At 54.0% G+C, this 17976-nt stretch overlaps 1 protein-coding gene across 1 annotated transcript; it reads left to right on the forward strand.

Moving 5' to 3' along the window:
• Positions 1 to 1485: 1485 nt before the first annotated feature.
• NKAIN1 (sodium/potassium transporting ATPase interacting 1) lies at positions 1486 to 9472 on the forward strand. The gene is made up of 6 exons (XM_027908933.1): positions 1486 to 1665; positions 2197 to 2277; positions 3981 to 4178; positions 4612 to 4672; positions 6938 to 7019; positions 9227 to 9472. Exons 1-6 carry the CDS (start codon positions 1486 to 1488, stop codon positions 9234 to 9236), a joined length of 612 nt encoding a protein of 203 aa, XP_027764734.1. The 3' UTR covers positions 9237 to 9472.
• The last annotated feature ends 8504 nt before the right edge of the window (positions 9473 to 17976 follow it).

Consider the following 17976-nt stretch of genomic DNA (forward strand, 5'->3'; position numbering starts at 1 on the left):
CCCCACAAAGCCAGTTCAGTCGGTGCTTGATGGGTGGGGAGACTGAGGGGGTTGCACACCCAGAGGCCACAGCCACGCTCTGTCCTCCTGAAACACTCAGGGAAGCACTTTTACCACCTCATTTATTCCCCCCCCTGTAATTAGGACACATTAAGTCGGGCTGGGCAGGCAGGGATGCTGCCTGGGGACCCCCGTGGGAGCACCTGGAGGGAGCTCCTCAGCACTCAGATCGATGCTGATGAGTGGAGGGGGGAGGTAAAGCCCATTTTCTCCTGCAGCTTTGAGGGTAAACTCCCCCCTTTCTCAGGCAGGATGAGCCGTGTGGCACTGGGAGGGGACACTGAGGCACAGGGGGGTGGGGAGGACTCAGGGCCCTGGAGCTCACAGGGGTTATTATTATTATTTATTATTATTATTAAATAATTAATAACCATTAATAATCTGGGACACCTCAGAGACTGATGGGAGAGGGGTGGGGCTGTCAGCGAGAGAAACGGAGAGGGGATTTGGGATGGCAAGGCTGCTGCAGACCCCACCTCACCCCCTAAGGGGGCTGGGTCAGGGATGCTCATCCCGGGGCCCAGCACTGCCCACCCGGGTTTCAGGAGGGATGTCCACCCTCAGTACAGCAAATGGGACAGGGAAGGTGCTCCCTGGTGTCTGTGCCACCCTCCTGGCACAGCCAGAGCGGGATTCAGCTCTCCCATCCTTGGCACAGGGGTTAAGAAGGATTGGGAAAGCTGCCTGGATTAATGGGGTGGGTCTGAAGACGGTGAAGGTGCCACAGCCAAGGGGTGATTTGAGGGGACAGGTGAGCTCCTTCCCACTTGAAACTGGTGCCAGCACCTTTGGAAAATCCTATTTCCTCCTGCCTGTGTGCCCTCAGGGATTGCAGCGTCTGAGCACCCCGAAGTTCTCTGAAAGCTGTTTACAAACTTCTCCAAAAAGCAAGGGTCTCATCCAATCCCCATTTTTTAGCTTAAAAACCACCGTTGAAGGCCCCAGTGCTCCCCCCCTGCCTTTACCCCCACCTTTCTGCGAGATAATCCCGTAATTAAGAGCAAAGTGGGCGGTCAGTAAATGCTGGGATAACGGGTGGATCCCACCAGCTCCCAGCCCCGATCCAGCCGCATCGCATCCTTGTTTATGGATTAGGAACGACGAGGGCAAGCAAAGGCAGGTGAGGATGGGCAACAAATCACCTGCAAAGTACCCGTGACCAGAGCAGGAGGGTTTTTTCCACCGTGATAAACCCATTCCTGATTTCAGCCCCGAGGCGTGGGAAAACTGAGGCCCAGAGGATGCCGGCAGGGTGACACCTCCTCGCTTTCCCTTTCCCAGCTCCAAACATTCCCGATAATCCCGTCGCCGGCCGAGGCATCGCTCAGACGCTTCGGCCTGTTGGAACTAATTATCCGGGGGGATTTCCCCGTCGTTTCCAGCTGCTCTTTGCCTCCAGCGTCCCGGGAGCCGCCGTGGTGACCGATGTCCTGCTCTAATCCCTGCTCCCCCCACGCTGTCCTGCAGGTCGCGGCGCTGGAGAGGCAGATCTTTGATTTCCTGGGATACCAGTGGGCCCCCATCCTGGCGAATTTTTTACACATCATGGCCGTTATTTTGGGCATTTTTGGGACCATCCAGTACAGATCCAGATACCTCATGATGGTAGGTACTGCTGTGGGTTCCTGGGGTGCAGCGTCGTCAGCCCTGGGAGTGGCTCAGGGTCCCTCCTGTGTCACTTGGAATAGGATGTCCCAGAGAAGTGGTTTCCCGGTGCCAGAGGGCAGGGTTAGGTGGGATATTGGGAAGGAATTGTTGTATGGGAGGGTGGGCAGGCCCTGGCACAGGTTGGCCAGAGAAGCTGTGGCTGCCCCTGGATCCCTGGAAGTGTCCAAGGCCAGGTTGGAGCACCCTGGAATAGTGGAAGGTGTCCCTGCCCATGGCAGGGGGTGGAGCTGGATGGGTTTTAAGGTCCCTTCCAACCCAAACCATGGTGTGATCCTCTGATCCAACCCCAGATCCCTGCACAGAATCAGAGAATGTTAAAGACCCTAAAGACCACCTTTGAATTGAACTCCTGATCCCTGGCATTTAACCAGCAGTCCTGGGCCCCTCTGCCCTTCAGGGATGTATCCCAAGGGATGGGGTGCAGCAGGGGGGACGGAGCAGGGGTCCCTGACGGTCTCTCCCCCACAGTATGCAGTGTGGCTGGTGCTGTGGGTCGGCTGGAACGCCTTCATCATCTGCTTCTACCTGGAGGTCGGGCGCTTGTCACAGGTAACACCCCCACACCTGCCTCCTCCTCGTCCCCCCTCCCTCAGCCCTCCCTCCCCCTTTCCAGCCTTCCTGCCCTCCTGCCCTTCCCCTCCCTCTCCTTCCCTGCTCCGGATCTCTCCCTCAGAGGGGACACAGAGGCTGTGGGTGCGCCCAGCCTGCCAGCTGGGGGTGCCTCTCCAGAGGGTCCTGCCTGCAGCACCCACTTCCCAGGGGATGGGAGGGACAGGCAGACAGTGCAGGCCAAGGTGGCAGTGGGTGGCCCTTTCCTAATGTGCCAGTGATAAAGAGGAGAAAGAGCACAAGGAACAGGGATGAGCAATGACAGGGAAGTTTGGGGCAGTCACTGGAACCTGGGGAGGGCAGTGGGCGGAAGGATGAGACCCCCATGCTGTGCACACCCAATTTACGGGGTCTCCTGGAACTCTACAAGCTCCACTCAGCCCTGGAGCCCCCAGCAGTGGCTGGACATCATCAATGGCTTTGGGAAGTCACCTGGTGGTGATGGGGTGATGGTGTGAGGGTGTGGGGGGGTTATGCCTTTCCATGTCCCTCCACCCCTGTTAAATTGCAGCTTTTACACAAAAAAAAGGAGCAGAACTTCACACAGGGGTGGTGCAGCACCAGATGGTTTGAGCACCCTCAGCCCGTGGCTGAGTCAGCTGTGCCCTGCTCTGCCACCCCACCCCCAGCTCTGAGGATGCTGTTCCCTGCTTGGGACATCACAGAGGGCACGGGACAACCACTCCCAAAGCAGGGAGAGGACTCCTGAGGGGCCTCCGTGGCTGAGACCATCTTCCCAGGCTGCTCTGGGTCATTTGAGGCTCTTTCAAGGAGTGCTGGATGTGAGCAGCAGGCACGGAGGATGGCAGGGGGAGGATTTGGTGGAAATCCCCAGTCTCCGTCACTCTGCGGTGCAAGAACACCCCCTGGTCCTGCTTCCAGCACCTGAACCCACATCCTTCAGCTTCACAAACCCAAACCCACTCTCTTGCTATTTTTTTCCACACCCACCAGCAAAAGCCTTTTCATCCCAGATTGGTGATTTCCTGCAGGGGATGCTCAGCAGGTTCCCCATCCCCCGGATCCAAGGGCTGGGGGTGCAGAAGGGGACTGGGAGGGGCCTCCCTGGGGTGGGGGGCTCTTCCAGCTGGGCAGTGAGGGGTGGGAAAGGACAGGAAGGGGGTGAGGATTAGCCCTGCAGCCCTGCCTTGCAGCAGAGGAGGGTCCTGCCTTCCCACTGGCACCTCAGAGCTGCTGTGGAGAGGACACAGAGAGAGCTCCAAAGCTTGTAAGGGGGGGATGTGTGTGGGGAGGCCTCACAAGGCTCTGTGGGGTGGGAGGGAAGGGGTGGCACCCCAAACCCTGAGGGGAGAAGCAGGGGTTGCCCTGCATCCCTGGAGCTCGCTGGGGGGGTGGTCCCACGGTCCTGTCTCTCGGGGGGGCTGGATGTGACCAGCAGCACCATAAACAGCTGGTGACCACCCTGTGCCATCCTCATGTCCCCTGGACCAGATGGTCCGTGACAGCAGCACGGCAGGAGCCCACAACCCCTGGGACACTGCAGGTCAGGGCGATGCCCTGCTCTGTGTTCACGTGGCCCCACGGAGCACCCTGGGGTTGGGAAAACCCGTTTTTCTGTCCAACCCTCCTGCAAAGAGCGTCAGCTCCACAGCCTCTGCCTCCTCCCCCTCCTCCTGCTGCAGGACCGAGACTTCATCATGACCTTCAACACGTCCCTGCACCGCTCGTGGTGGATGGAGAACGGCCCGGGCTGCCTCGTCACTCCCGTGCTCAACTCCAACCTGGCGCCCGAGGACCACCACGTCATCACGGTCAGCGGCTGCCTGCTGGACTACCAGTACATCGAGGTGGTGAGCAGTGCCACGCAGATATTCCTGGCGGTAAGGGCACCCCTCCCTCCCTCTCTCCCTCGCCCTGCATCCCCAACCGTGACTGAGAGGGCGGGGTCGGGGCGGGCACAGTCGCCCTGCTCTGGTTGGGGATGTCCCACCCAGGGTGGTGTTTCACGGGCAGGGGAGGGAGGAGCAGACAGATCCCATGCCGGCACCCCGGGGGGTGCTGCCCATCCCAAAATCGGGCAGGCTGTGGACTGGGAGCTGCAAAAATCCGGGAGCTCTCGGTGTAACCCACCCCGATGTGCTGCTTATTGGAGAGGGAGGGTCCCCCCGCTCCTGGGGGCTGTCTCATCCCACGGGAAAGAAGCGGGAGTGGGACATACCTGGGTGCAAAACCCCCTGAGAGCCTTGGGAGGCTGCGAGGAAATAAAGCTTTTAAAGGCAGGGGGGGTTCAGAGCAGCCTCTCTCTTTTCCCAGCTCTTCGGGTTTGTCTACGCCTGCTACGTCAGCAAAGTGTTCCTGGAGGAGGAAGACAGCTGTAAGTGCTGGGGCTGCGGGTCATGTGGGGCGGAGCTGATGCCATCCCGAGCTTTTCCAGGGTGGCAGCTCCTGGCTGGGGCCGGGGGAGTGATGGCTGGGTTGCGGGCTGGGTCAGGAACCTCCACTAGCTGGGTTTTTTTTGCCTCATATTTCCATCCCTGGTGTGGCAGATGTGCTGGGGTGTGATGTGCCACCAGCACAGCCTCAAGGGAGGTGCTGCACCCCAGGAGGAGGGGACAGGGAGCCCTGAGCTGCTGCATCACAGCCCTGGGGTGCAGGAACAGGACTGGTTCCATCCAACATGGGCTCAGGTTTCATCCCTGCACCAAGGGGCTGAGATGGTCCCAATCCCGTCCCTAGTCCCCACACCAGCATCACTGCACTGGGTTTTCACCCCAAAACAGGTGGAAAACCAGCAATTTAAGCCAAGTTCCAGGGTAACTTTTATGCAACCTGTGTTGTTCTGCCCGCCCTGACCACGATCCCTCAAACATCCCGACCCCAATTGACCAGGTGGCCGAGGCTGTGGCCATCCGAGTGCATTAAAAGCTCATCTGCCACTAATTAATTCCTGCCAGCTGGCAGCTCCCAGCAGCCCCACCGCAGGCAGGGATGTTCCACATGGCAAAGCCACCCCAGATGCGCTTGGGGTCAGGTTCCTTTCCCGGAATCAGCACCCCGTCAGTGCCGCGGACCCACAAGTGGTCCCAGCCCAGTCCCGAGGGTTCCATTTTGCAGCAGCCCCGTGTTTTCCCCCCACTTTGGTAACCGGAAAAGCAAAATCTCCTAGTGAAAGCGGCTGCTCCCTGCGGGAATGGGGTGTTTCCATAGCCAGGGAGCCGGGAAAAGGGTCTGTGCAGCTCCAGAGCCTGTTTGCATTCAAACAAACTCCTGCATTCAATACACTTTTAATATTAATGCCGCTGCAGCCCGGGATGCAAATGCATCTTTTTAATGGAATATCTTATTAGGTTTGGAAATGGATGGATGGCGACAAAATCGGGAGCTGGCTGAATGTTAAGCTGGGAAGATAAATGTGCCGGGAGGGGTGGGGTCCCCCCCGTCAGCCCCCCCTGCTCTTGGACACCGGCGTGTGAACCTGCCCCGAGCACAGCCCCGTGTTTTGTTATTTTTTTTTTGGGGGGGGGGGGGATGGCTTGTGCTGCGAGTCCTGGAAAGGCTGGATCCCCCTTTTCTGGTGCCCATCCCTGTGCCAGTGGGAGGGTTCGGGTCTGGGGACAGGCGGGTGGTCGCGGGAGAAGTCGGGGTGGTATCCCCGGACACCAAACGCTGCCGGTGCCGGGCTCTGATGCTGTGACTGCCCCGGGACCCCTCGGACCGGGGGGTGGCCTCTGGATGTGGATGAGCCGCGGGGCTGGGAATGTCGGCAGCGAAAGCTGATCTATTGTGTCCGCAATTCCCATCAGTGACAGCCTTAAACGAGCCGTAATTCCCCCACAGTTCTCCCTAAATGCCCACTCTGAGAGGTGATTTCATCCACCTTGTCCTGCCGGCAGCGCAGGCACCTCCTGTGGTGAGGAGAAGGGAGCACAGGGATCTCAGCAAGTCGCTCTGGCTTCTTTCCTCTTTCCCACTGGTGTTTTCCTGGGATGTTCCCATGACCTGCGATGTTGCAGCAATCCAGGATGCTGCCCTGACCTGGGGTGATGCCCTGGCCTGGGATGCTGAGGTGCCCGAGGGTGCATTTCAAGCTTCCTGAGGAGGTTGTGGATCCTCCTTCCCTGGAGATACCCAAAAGTCATCTGAACACAACCCTGAGGGATGAGCTCTGGGGGACTCTGCTAGAGCAGGGAGGTTGGGCTGCAGGACCTCCAGTGGTCCCTTCCAACCTGAACCAGCCTGTGATTCTGATTTCCCTGGGATGCAGCACTTCCCCAGGGTGCTGTGGTGACTCAGGATCATAGAATCATGGAACAGTTTGAGTTGGGGAGGACCCTAAAGACCACCTGTTTCCACCCTTCCAGAGGGGCAGGGACACCTTCCACCAGCCCAGGTTGCTCCAACCTGGCCTTGGACACTTCAAGTTCTTACCCCAAGTCCCTCTCCAGCTCTCTTGGAGCCCCATTAGCACTGGAAGGGGCTCTCAGGGTTCCCTGGCTGCTTGCTGAGATGCTGCACTTCCCTGGTCTGCAGCTGCAGCCCCACGGGTGCCCTCGGGGTGGGGAGGGAGGCAGGGAAGGACCCTCCCTTGCCCCCCAAGTGCCCTCCCAGCTCACCTCCCCTCTCTGCCCGCTCTCCCCAGTCGACTTCATCGGTGGGTTTGACTCCTACGGGTACCAGGCACCACAGAAGACGTCACACCTACAGCTACAGCCGCTCTACACGTGAGTGCCCGGGGTGTCCCTCCCCCCAACCCATCCTGCTCTAAGATCCCTCCAACCCAGCCCTGGGCACTTCCAGGGATTCCAGGGGCAGCCACAGCTTCTCTGGGACTGCTCAGGGGTGCAGGATCCCCCTCCAAGGTCCCGCACTGAGATCCTCCCGTGGCACCCTCACAACCCAAAGGATTTGGCCCCTGAGGTTCCATCCTGGCTGGGCAGGTTTTTTTTTTGGGGGGGAGGATGCCCAGGGTGGGGTTTGCTGTGTGTTTTTGCTCAGTCTCACCCTGGCAGCGCCCCCGGGGGAAGCAGCAGCTCCTCAGAGAGGCACAGTTGACTTCTCTCCCCTCTCCCTTAGCCATTAAGCTTCACTAGATAAACACTCCAGCGAGATAAGGCTGCCGAGTCTAAAGGGATTAACCTCTGCCCGCTGCCAAAAATTAATTATATTTTCAGCCTTGTATGCAAATTCAAGGGCACAATTAGGGATGCAAAGAGGGGCTGTGGTGGAACAAATGCATCTGTGACAGTGCAGGGCCCTCCCCGTGTGCCCACCCGGGTGCTGTGCCCCCCTGGGAGGAGCTGGTCCTTCCCTGGAGCCCCCCCCAACCCTCCGGGGTTATAATTTTTATTTCCTCCAGTGTCTTAGAATTTTATTTATAATTTATTTTGTAATAAATAATATGCCATTTTATAAGTTATATTTATTTATATTATTTACATCATTATTTATATTCTATTCTTCTATTATTTATTTATGTTATTACTTCAGGTTATATATATTATATATATTACATACTTATATAATACATAATCTATAATTATAATGTATTTTATGTATTATATATAATATGTATTCATTGTATCTATAATATATAATCTATAATTATATATAACACATTTTATGTATTATGTATAATATATATACATTATATCTCTTGCAAAATATATATTTTATATTTTTCTGTAATAATACGCAAATAATAATATTCCATATAATATTACTCTATAACATAATGTTATATATCATATATTACATCACAATTTAATTATATATAATATAATAAGGTTATATAATATATACATACAATCCAATCTATAGAATATATAAATAACATTATTTATGGTGGTGGGAACATCAGGATTTGGGGGGGATATCAGCTGGAATATCCATTTTAAGTGGTGAGAACATCAGGATTTGGGGGTGATATCAGCTGGAATATCCATTTTAAGTGGTGGGAACATCAGGATTTGGGGGGGATATCAGCTGGAATATCCATTTTAAGTGGTGGGAACATCAGGATTTGGGGGGATATCAGCTGGAATGTCCATTTTAAGTGGTGGGAACACCAATTTTAGAGGCACAGGGTGGGGTGGGGGGGTTGGTTGAGGCTACTTGTGTCCTCAGGGCCAGCTGGGTAGGATAGCAGGGCCACAGCCCCAGAAATTAGAGCTCGTTCTGCAGCTTCCAATCAGCCCTAATTGAATTAATTAGCAGCAGTGCAGGGGAGGGCTCCTACCCAGCGGGAGGAGGAGGACAAGGATGTGCCACGGCAGCACCTGGTCCCCTCGGGTCCCTCCTGCCCAACCAGGGTGGCACCAGGGGTGTTTCTGGTGTGTGGGGCTGGGGCTGGTCCTGTGCTGCACCCCCAGATCTGTCATGATTTCACCTAAGCCCCCCCAAAAAAGTGGCTCATTCAGCCTCCCCCTGGGATGGGATGGGGAGAAAAATCAGGAAAGGGAAAACCAGTGGAGTGAGATGAGAACGGTTCAATAACTGAAACTAATAAACATATAATAACAAGATTATTAGCAATAGCAGTGGTAGTAGTAACAGTACTAGTAGTATTATTAAATGTTATGTATTATATATTATATATGATAGTATAATTATAAATATTACATATAGTATTTTAGCATAGTAGCAGCTGTAGTAATTACTATTATTATTATTGTTATTATTAAAAGGGGAATAAACCCCAAGAACACCGTGCCACCATGGGGGGGTGGGAACATGAACCCTTTGAGCCTCCCCACCCTGGCCTCTGTCACTCTCTGACATTTTCTGGGGGGTGAAAGGAGGGCAGTGGCCCTTTTCGAGCCACCCCGAGTCAGCCCCGCAGGTCCCTGTGCCCATGGCTGTGACTCCTTATCCCCACAGGGGACACACGGGTGGGGAGGGCTCACTCCTGATTCCTCCTCTGCATTTCCAGGTCCGGGTAAACTCCTTCTGCCCTGGATCCAGCCCCGGAGCCAGCGGTGACAGGACCCCCCCGGAGCCACCACCCCCCCGATGACACAACCCCTGGAGAGGGGGAGACCCCACAAGGAGCACCCCACGACGCCCCAGAACGGAGCCAGGAGCTGCTCAGCCATCCCGCCCTGGAGGCCTCCGATCCCGAACCGCTCCCAGCGGGATTTGGGGCATGGACACAGAGGGATCCCTCCCCAAGCTGTGCCAGCCCTTTGGGATGGGGACATGGGGACACGCAGGAAGTGGCAGCAGGACACTGATTGCTTCTGTTTGTCCCAGCCTGGCTTTCCTTGGAGCAGAGGGGCCCTTCCCGGTGTGCCGGGAGCCCGGAGTGGGATTGGGCCAAAAACCAGCGGGTTTGGAGCAAACTGGGACCAGGGGCAGGGGACAAACACTGCTCTGGGGACAGCAGGGCACAGAGAGCAGCCTCAGCCTCCGTGGATTTGGGACAATTTCTGGACCTGGGGGTCGGGCTGGCTCCAAAAGCGGGGAATTTGCTCATAGAAGGAATTTTCCAGCTCCTCTCAGCTGGACGAAACAGCACTGAAGGGGCTCGGCCTGGCACGAGGAGGAGCCTTGAGGAGCTGGATCTGGACAGCAGCATCTTTCCTGGACCACCCCCCCAAATCTGGGGACAGGAGGGGACACACAGCACCCCAAAAACCCCCCTGCCAGCCCCTCCATCCCTCCCACATTCCTGGGGGGACCTCTCCAACCTGGCAATAGCGACGCTGCTGCTTCTGGCACAGCCCCTTTCCGGCTGTTTTAATGAATCTGATGAATGTTTTGGGTTGGTTTGGGTTTGTTTGGATTTTTTTTTTTTTTAATTAATTATCAGTTTGGGTTTTTCTATTTAATTTAAAGTGCCTGAGTAGACTCTGCTGTGCCCCCCACCAGGGCTGCCCCTGTGCCCCCCAGGGGCCTCCCCCTCCAGCCCCTTCATCCGTGGGGGGTCTCAGTGGCAAATCCATCCATCAGCTTCGGTGGCAGGAGAGGGACATTGGCACGAGGGGAATGTTTTCTGGGGGGAAGGGGGGAGGATGTGGGAGGTGTGTCGGGCAGCAAAGGAAAACGAGCTGGGAAGGAAAAGCCTCAAAAGAAGGATCCAAAAAGGGAGTTTCCTGAAGCATCCCAGCTCCACAAATCTCGTTGTTCTCCTTTTTTTTTTGTTTGTTTGTTTGTTTGTTTTTTTCCTTTTCCTGGAGTTGGGAATGAGGCTCCTTCAGGATCCCTGGATCCGGCCCCAAGCCCACCCTTCACATCAGGGGAGCAGGGGGTGTCAGATGAATTCCAACTCCCAGGTGTTTGTCCTTCAGTCCTGGGGTGTTTGGGGACTTTTTTCCCACCCTGGAGTGATTTTTTCCAGCGAGGTGAAGTGCCACCACCCCGAGCTGGGACGAGCTGCAGCCTCCCCACAGCCCCATCACCACCTCCAGCCAAGCTGTGAACTCTACAGGCAATAATTTATCCACCCTGTCCCTCCTCTTTTTCCCAATGTTTTTCAGGCAATGCATCCCCCTCGTCCCCCAAAACACACCCCCTGTCCCCAAGGGCTGCCCAGCCCCAGGACCAGCAGCATTTTTTGGGGTTTATTTCCCTCTCCAGGACAAAGGACGCTCTGGCTGACCCGCCGTGGGATGGGATCGGGGTGGAACCGGCAGACACCCACCTGCTCCAAACCCTTCTCAGATCCATCAGGAAGCAGAAGGACAAGCTTGCTGGCCTCTCAAACCCTTGGGCAGAGCTCCCCCTGCCCTGGGTTTGGAAGGAGCCAGGCACCGGTGCTCTGTTCTTTTCTTTCCGTTGGCTTGGTTTTCTACGAGCCCGTCTTTGTAACGTGAACCCAGGATTTCTTTTCTATTCTGTAATTATAAAAGTCAAAGGAAAGTTTCAGCTGGTGGTGTTCTGCTTCTGGCACCTCCTCGTGCGGTTCAGTCGATTAAAAAGTGGGAGGGTGGGGGTTTTTTATTTATTTATTTTTAATTTTTGCCCTTTTGTCCCCCATTGATGCTGCCACCTCCTTCCCAAGGGATCTGCACCCCCCACCTTTCTCCATCTTATATTATAGAATCTCAGACTGGTTTGGGTTGGAAGGGACCTTAAATCATCCCATTCTACCCCCTGCCATGGGCAGGGACACCTTCCACTATTCCAGGTTGCTCCAAGCCCTGTCCAGCCTGGCCTTGGACACTTCCAGGGATCCAGGGGCAGCCACAGCTTCTCTGGGCAACCTGTGCCAGGGCCTGCCCACCCTCCCAGGGAAGGATTCTTTCCTAATATCCAGTCTAAACCTACTCTCTGTCAGTCTGAAGCCATTCCCTCTTGTCCTGTCCCTTCAGGCCTTTGGAAATTGTCTCTCTCCATCTTTGTTGTCAGCTCCCTTCAGGCATTGCGAGGCCACAATTAGATCATTCCAAAGCCTTCCCTTCTCCAGGTGAACTCCCCCAGCTCTCCCAGCCCTGCTCCCAGAGCAGAGGGGCTCCAGCACTTGGCCTTGTTAAACCTCGTGAGATCCCAGCCCTTCTCTGGATGATGCCCTGGGAAGAATCTACCTCTTCCCTCACTGCCCACACAGGTGAAACCCTCCCTGGTAGTAAAACAACAGGGGAAAAAAACCCCTTTAAAATAAGAAGAAAAGCATCAAAGCACCATCCTCTGAGCTGGGTGAGGGTCCCAGCAGCATTCTCTGGGCTGGCTGGGGGTCCCAGCAGCATCCTTCAGGTTGGGTGTGGGATACTGGAGTCTGGAATATCCCATCCCTGTTCATGGGGGCAGCCAAGGGGGTTCAACCTCCCTTCTCCTAAGAGAGATATTAATAAACACACAAAGAAGAATTCATAACCACCCAAATAAATAATAAAAAACACTCCCCCACCCGAATAATATTAAGACCCTCCCTGGGCTGTTTTTGCAAACTGAGCACCCAAAATCAAGTTTTCCAGGCCTGCCAGGAAGGGAGGGTATGGATCTCTCAGATTGTGGCCACGGCCCCTGGGAAAAGTTTCCTTTTCTCCCCAGATATTCCCGTTTTCCATCACCAAAGCAGCACTTTCAATCCAGTTTAAAGCTGCCCCTTTAGGGTGATGTTTGCTGTACACGTGGTTCCATTCCAAGTATTCGAAGACATTTCACTTGCTCTGTGTTTAATTGATTCCAGCCTGGATTTTGGTTCCCAAATCTCTATCCCTGTGGGAAAGAGCTGCCATGGGAAGAGGATGGAGCACAGCCATCCCCAGCAGCCCTGGGTGACCCTGGGCCAGGGTGGGTGGCCCTGATCCACCTGGATGTCACCAGGTCACCCACAGGTCCCACTGGCTCTGCTGTGAGATCCCATCCCCAGGCTCTGGACTTTAAAAACGGGTTTCCAGGCCTAAAATCTATGGATTTTAGTGAGGTGTCCAGGGATGGAAGAGCTACAGAGGGGTGTCCCAGCACCCTGGGGACAGGGGTTGGTTTGGCCAGGTCGGGGAGGGTGGGGGTGAAGGTGACCCTCACTGAGGCACAGGGGTGGGACAAGGAGCCTCCAAGGACCCCTGGTGTGGGTGCAGCCTCTGGGGCATCCCATGGACACACTGCTGGACCATCCCACTGCTCCTCCTCCCCAGAAGGGAGGAAGGAGGGAACCTGTTTGCCTGCCCACACCCATGGATCTGCCTCTTGCCAAACAACCTCCTGCTGCCCAGCCTGTCCCAACCTGTCCAGGCACGGAACTAAAGCCTTGAACAGTAAGGCTGCTCCAGCCTCTGGCCTCTCCATGCCCAGGTTCTGCACCCTGTGCCTTGGATTCTGCCTCTTCCCTCACTGCCCACACAGGTGATTCCTTCCCTGGGAGTAAAATAACAGAAGAAACCCCCAAACCTTTAAAATAAGTAGATTAATAATAAGAGCCTTTAAGGGCAGGTGAGCACCAAACTGGAGGCTGAAACAGGCTTCTTAAAGTGGTTTTCAATTAAAATCTTTAATTTTGAGAGACATCTTCCAGTTCATAAGCAAAGGCTGGAACCTTTGGTTTTACAGCCACAATTATCTTCCGAGAGCAGCGGGGGAAATTCTTCCAAAATAAAAATGATCACCTGTGAATGTCACCTGCCACCTACCCCGTGTGACATCCCTGTCCTGCTCCCACCTGAGTCTGGAGCCAGGGCATGAATCCAACACCCCCAAAAACACCAGGGGCACCTCAAATGTGGAAAAGCAGTGAGTGTGGGCATGGCATTGGTACTCACAGTCCTGGGGGGGGTTCACTCTGAACCCCTCACACCCTGGACCAAGGCAGGGCGGTAATTACAGAGTCCAAGCGTCGCTCGCTGTCGTGAGCAAACCCTGTGTCACCCTAAACAGGAAGGGCAGGGAGAAAAACGAGTTGATTTTCTTCCACCCCAAGCCCAGCAAAGAAGTGGCTGAGGAGCAACAAAGGATTGATTTACCCTGAGCAGAAGCTCCGGCTCCCGCCCGCGGGCACCCGGACCCCGGCGAGGCACAGATGGGGAGGAGTAAAAAAGCCGCTTTCACAACCCCACACAAAGGCATAGAGAGGCTTTTCAGGGGCTGCAGGAGAGCTGGGCACCCAGCTGCCCTGCTCCAAGGTGTGCTGAGCTCCAGGGGAATGGCAGCAGAGCAGGAGGGAGGCTGCAGGAGGCGGTGGGTGAAAGCAATAGCGGTGCTTTGCCCTTTGGAGGGAAGCTCAACACTTGTTCCTGATGGTAAATTGATTAAGAAATGTATTTTGGGCCTTGTTTTTCCTCCTTTGATTGGAGGATGCTCTCCAGGTGGGAGATGTGGCAACCCTAAAAGACACCCTCCTCCTGAACCCACTTCACCGTGGCATGGGTATAAAACATATATAAAAATATATATAATTATTTATATGTATCTATTATTATGTATATATGTGTACATATATAAAAATATATTTTATGAATATAGAAATATATCAAAACATAATTTTATAAAATAGTACTCATATATATTACTATTTTTAGATATTCATGTATATATGTGTATATGTATATATATATACACATGCATATACATATATATGTATTTATTGTGTATATATGTAAAAATATATAAAAAGATAAAAACATATTTTGTGAATATATAAAATATATTTTATTAATACATAATTTTATATAAATATATTAAATATTTCACAGACATATTTTTATATATTCACATATATGTGTATATTATATGGATATATATACACACATATATACACTTGTGTATATATGCATATATTATGTATATGTGTACACATATACAACATATTTTGTGAATATATATAATATATTTTATTAATACCTATTTTTATATAAATTTAATAAATAATATGTGTATATATTTTTAATGTCACCTATATATGCATATATTATATGTATACATGTATATATACACATATATTGTGTATATGTGTATGCATATACAACATATTTTTGTGCATATGTATGATTATATTTTATTAAGATCTAATTTTATATAAATATACAAAATAATTCACATATTTTATATATATAAAATATATGGAGCCATCACTCTGCAGGAGCAGCCAGGATGGAGCGAAGCAACACCCCATTCTGGCCCTGCCAGAGACGCAGCTCCAAATCAGCGAGTTTTCCCCGGAGGGTGAATCAGCCCTTCCAGGCACGGACTTGCTGCTCCCAAACCCCTCTGAGGCAACGAGGCTTCTCCGGGTGTTCCCGAGCCTCCCTCCCTCCCACCCTTGAACCGGGAGCTGCGGCGAGGAGCCGGGAGCTCAGGGCTGGGAAGCACCGTGACACCCCTGCAAGGTCCAGTGCGTGGCATCCCAGGGCTGCTGGGGCCAAGCGGGACATCAGTGGGGTGGGATAAATCATCCCCGGCCCCAAGAAACCCCCAGGCCTCCCTCCCTGCGAGCAGAACGAGCCGTGCTGGGAGCTTTTCCCGGATAAACCCTCGGTTTTCCAGGCGCTGCCCAGGCAGGTCCCGTCTTCGCCGCCGGGCCAGGCGGCTCCTGCAGCTCCTGTGACACGTGGGGACGTGCCAGCAGAGGCAGGAGGTGGTCGGGACGCGGGGATGTCACCCCGGGCCAGGCTGAGCTGCAGGAGGAGCAGCTGCTTCGGGCAGAGCCACGAGAGCCACCTCCTGCGGGGGGGAAGGTGGAGTAGAACGGCCCCCACCCGGGAACAACTTCCACGCAGTGCCAGGGCACAGCTCTGAGTCCAAACCAAAGATGTGCGTGGGTGGAGGGACGGCAGGAGCTCAGCTCGGCACACGGGGCTCTCTGGACACCCAGGGAGCCCTGAAGGTTGTGGCAAGGAGGTTTAGGGGGGACACTGGTGCCGGCAGGGATTGGGGGATCCTCTGATCTTCTCATGCTCTCGATCCAGGCCTGAGATCTCCATCTCGACATCGTTTCTGGTTGGCTCCCAGTTTTCTCCTCGTGGTTTCTAGGAATTATTCCCCCTTCAGCTGTTTTGTCAGAGGTAAAACAGCGAGAAAATGAGGGGCAAGAAATAGGAGGAGGCAGAATAAGGTGGCAGGTGCTGTCTGATGGTACCTATTGGGAGCAGAGAGGCTCCACCTTCGCCCCTTATTGCTCAGCAAAGGCTGCTGTAACACCCTGGATTTCAGCAAAACTGCTCAGAGAGAAGAAAAGCAGAAGCATTTCAAGCATCAGCCCTCTGTCCTCCATGCTGTGAACTCCTTCCAGCTTGGGCAGGAGGGGGACCCAGGGGTCCCACACCCCCATCTCCCCTCTGCCCCGGGGCAGAGCCAGCCCTGTCACCTTGTCTGTGAACCCGTAATTAAAGCCTGGATCTCAAAGCATGTGCCTCAGGGGGCTGAATTAAGGTTACACAGGTAGATGTGACACTGGTATTTCCTAAATCTGAGCACAAGGAGTGAGCAGCTGACAGGTTGATGTCCCTTGAAATGTGACAGGTTTGGGGGCTGTTGTTTTTTCTTGGCTGGGAACGGAACAGGGAACACACAGCGAGCAGAGCAGTGCCCTGGGGAGGGCCCGGGGAGGCAGCAGTGACAGCCTGGCAGCAGGAGCTTGGTGTCACCCTCTGCAGCGTGACAAGGACAAGAGCAAATTGGACAAATTGAACACCAAGAAATAGCGGCTGGGAAAGCTGGAAGCAAAGAGAAGTGGGACTGGGGCCTGGGAAAACCTCATGGCTGACAGACCCTGTGCTAAGAATCACACAATATCCTGAGCTGAAGGGACCTACAAGGAATCATCCAGTTCAACCTCCAGCCCTGCACAGACACCCCAGCAATCCCACCCTGTCCATCTGAGTGTTGCCCAAACCCTCCTGGAGCTCTGGCAGCCTTGGGGCTGTGCCCACTGCCCTGGGGAGCCTGTTCTGTGCCAACCACCCCCATGAGTCACTGCTCACCCCTTGCTCCCGTGTGGGCACTGCTGCCCTGTGACTCTGCCTCCAGCAGTGGTGCATGTTTTCCAGTGTATAACATATTCCAGTAAATAGCTCTGGCTGCAGGGGAAGGATCCTCTGGTCTCAGCGTTGTGCTCCAGCCCAGCTCAGCTCTGGAGATGTTTATAAAAGAGAGGAAGGGTGACATTTTGCAAGGACAGAGTGAAAGGACAAGGGGGAATGGTTTTAAAATAAGAGAGATTTAGATTAGATAGCAGGAGGAAATCCTTCCCTGGGAGGGTGGGCAGGCCCTGGCACAGGTTGCCCAGAGAAGCTGTGGCTGCCCCTGGATCCCTGGAAGTGTCCAAGGCCAGGTTGGAGCACCCTGGGCTAGAGGAAGGTGTCCCTGCCCATGCTTTAAGATGAGCTCCAAGGTCTCTTCCAACCCAAACCATTCCGTGATTCTATGGTCTATGACTCCATGATTCTGTTGGAGAGGCAGGAGGAAAGTCAGAGCATCCCTCTCTGCCATTTTCCAGAGCCGAGGAAGGGCTGATGCAATGCAGATGAGGCCCACGGAGCTGGCAGAGGGAAATCACTCCCCACGAAATGCAATCAGGCTACGGGACTGTGAGGAGAAGTCATGTGGACTGAGAGGGTAACAGGCTTCCAGAGGGCTTAGTCATGTAATTGCCTGTTGAGAAAATCCAGCCTGGATGTGTTTAATGATAACAAACAAGCTGGGAAGCTTTAATCAGCCTCCTGCTTTGGAGCTTTGCTGATCAGAAATCGGGACAAGGAATGGTGGGGAGGGGGGGATGATCCTCAAGAAGGGATGTCACAGGGAAGACCCACTGAGGACGTGGTGTTGCTCCTGCCAGTGGCAGCAAACAGGGATGAGGTGCCAGCAGTGGGTGTGAAATGTCCCCAGGCAGCTTTTACCTGCCTCACTGGGGGGCATCAGCCCTGAGTCCCATCCCCTCGCTCCAGGTGGGTTTCCATACCACACAGAAGGGATTTTGGATTTTGGAGTGACCCAGCCAGACCACACACAGGTGCAACCCTTTGACTCCCCAGGCTGTGAGTGGCCAGGGACATGTTTGGAGGGACAGATGCTGTGAGCGGGATGTGGATCCTGCAGCTCCTTCCAGCTGGATCTCCACCACAGGGTCAGTGGGGACACTGCAGCCAAGTCCCTCCTGGGAGGGCAGTGCCACCACCCAAACTCTCGTGCCTGGAGTTACCTCTCAAAGCCACAGGAATTTTCAGCTCCCATCAGTTCCCGAGCCTGGGCTCCATCCAACTGCTGTCCCCCCTCGGCACAACACTGACCTGTCTGCAACTTCTCATG

The sequence above is a fragment of the Empidonax traillii genome, unplaced genomic scaffold, assembly GCF_003031625.1.
Source record: "Empidonax traillii isolate 1590-97213 ecotype Southwest subspecies unplaced genomic scaffold, ASM303162v1 scaffold1886:size52530, whole genome shotgun sequence".
Taxonomy (NCBI): Eukaryota; Metazoa; Chordata; class Aves; order Passeriformes; family Tyrannidae; genus Empidonax; species Empidonax traillii.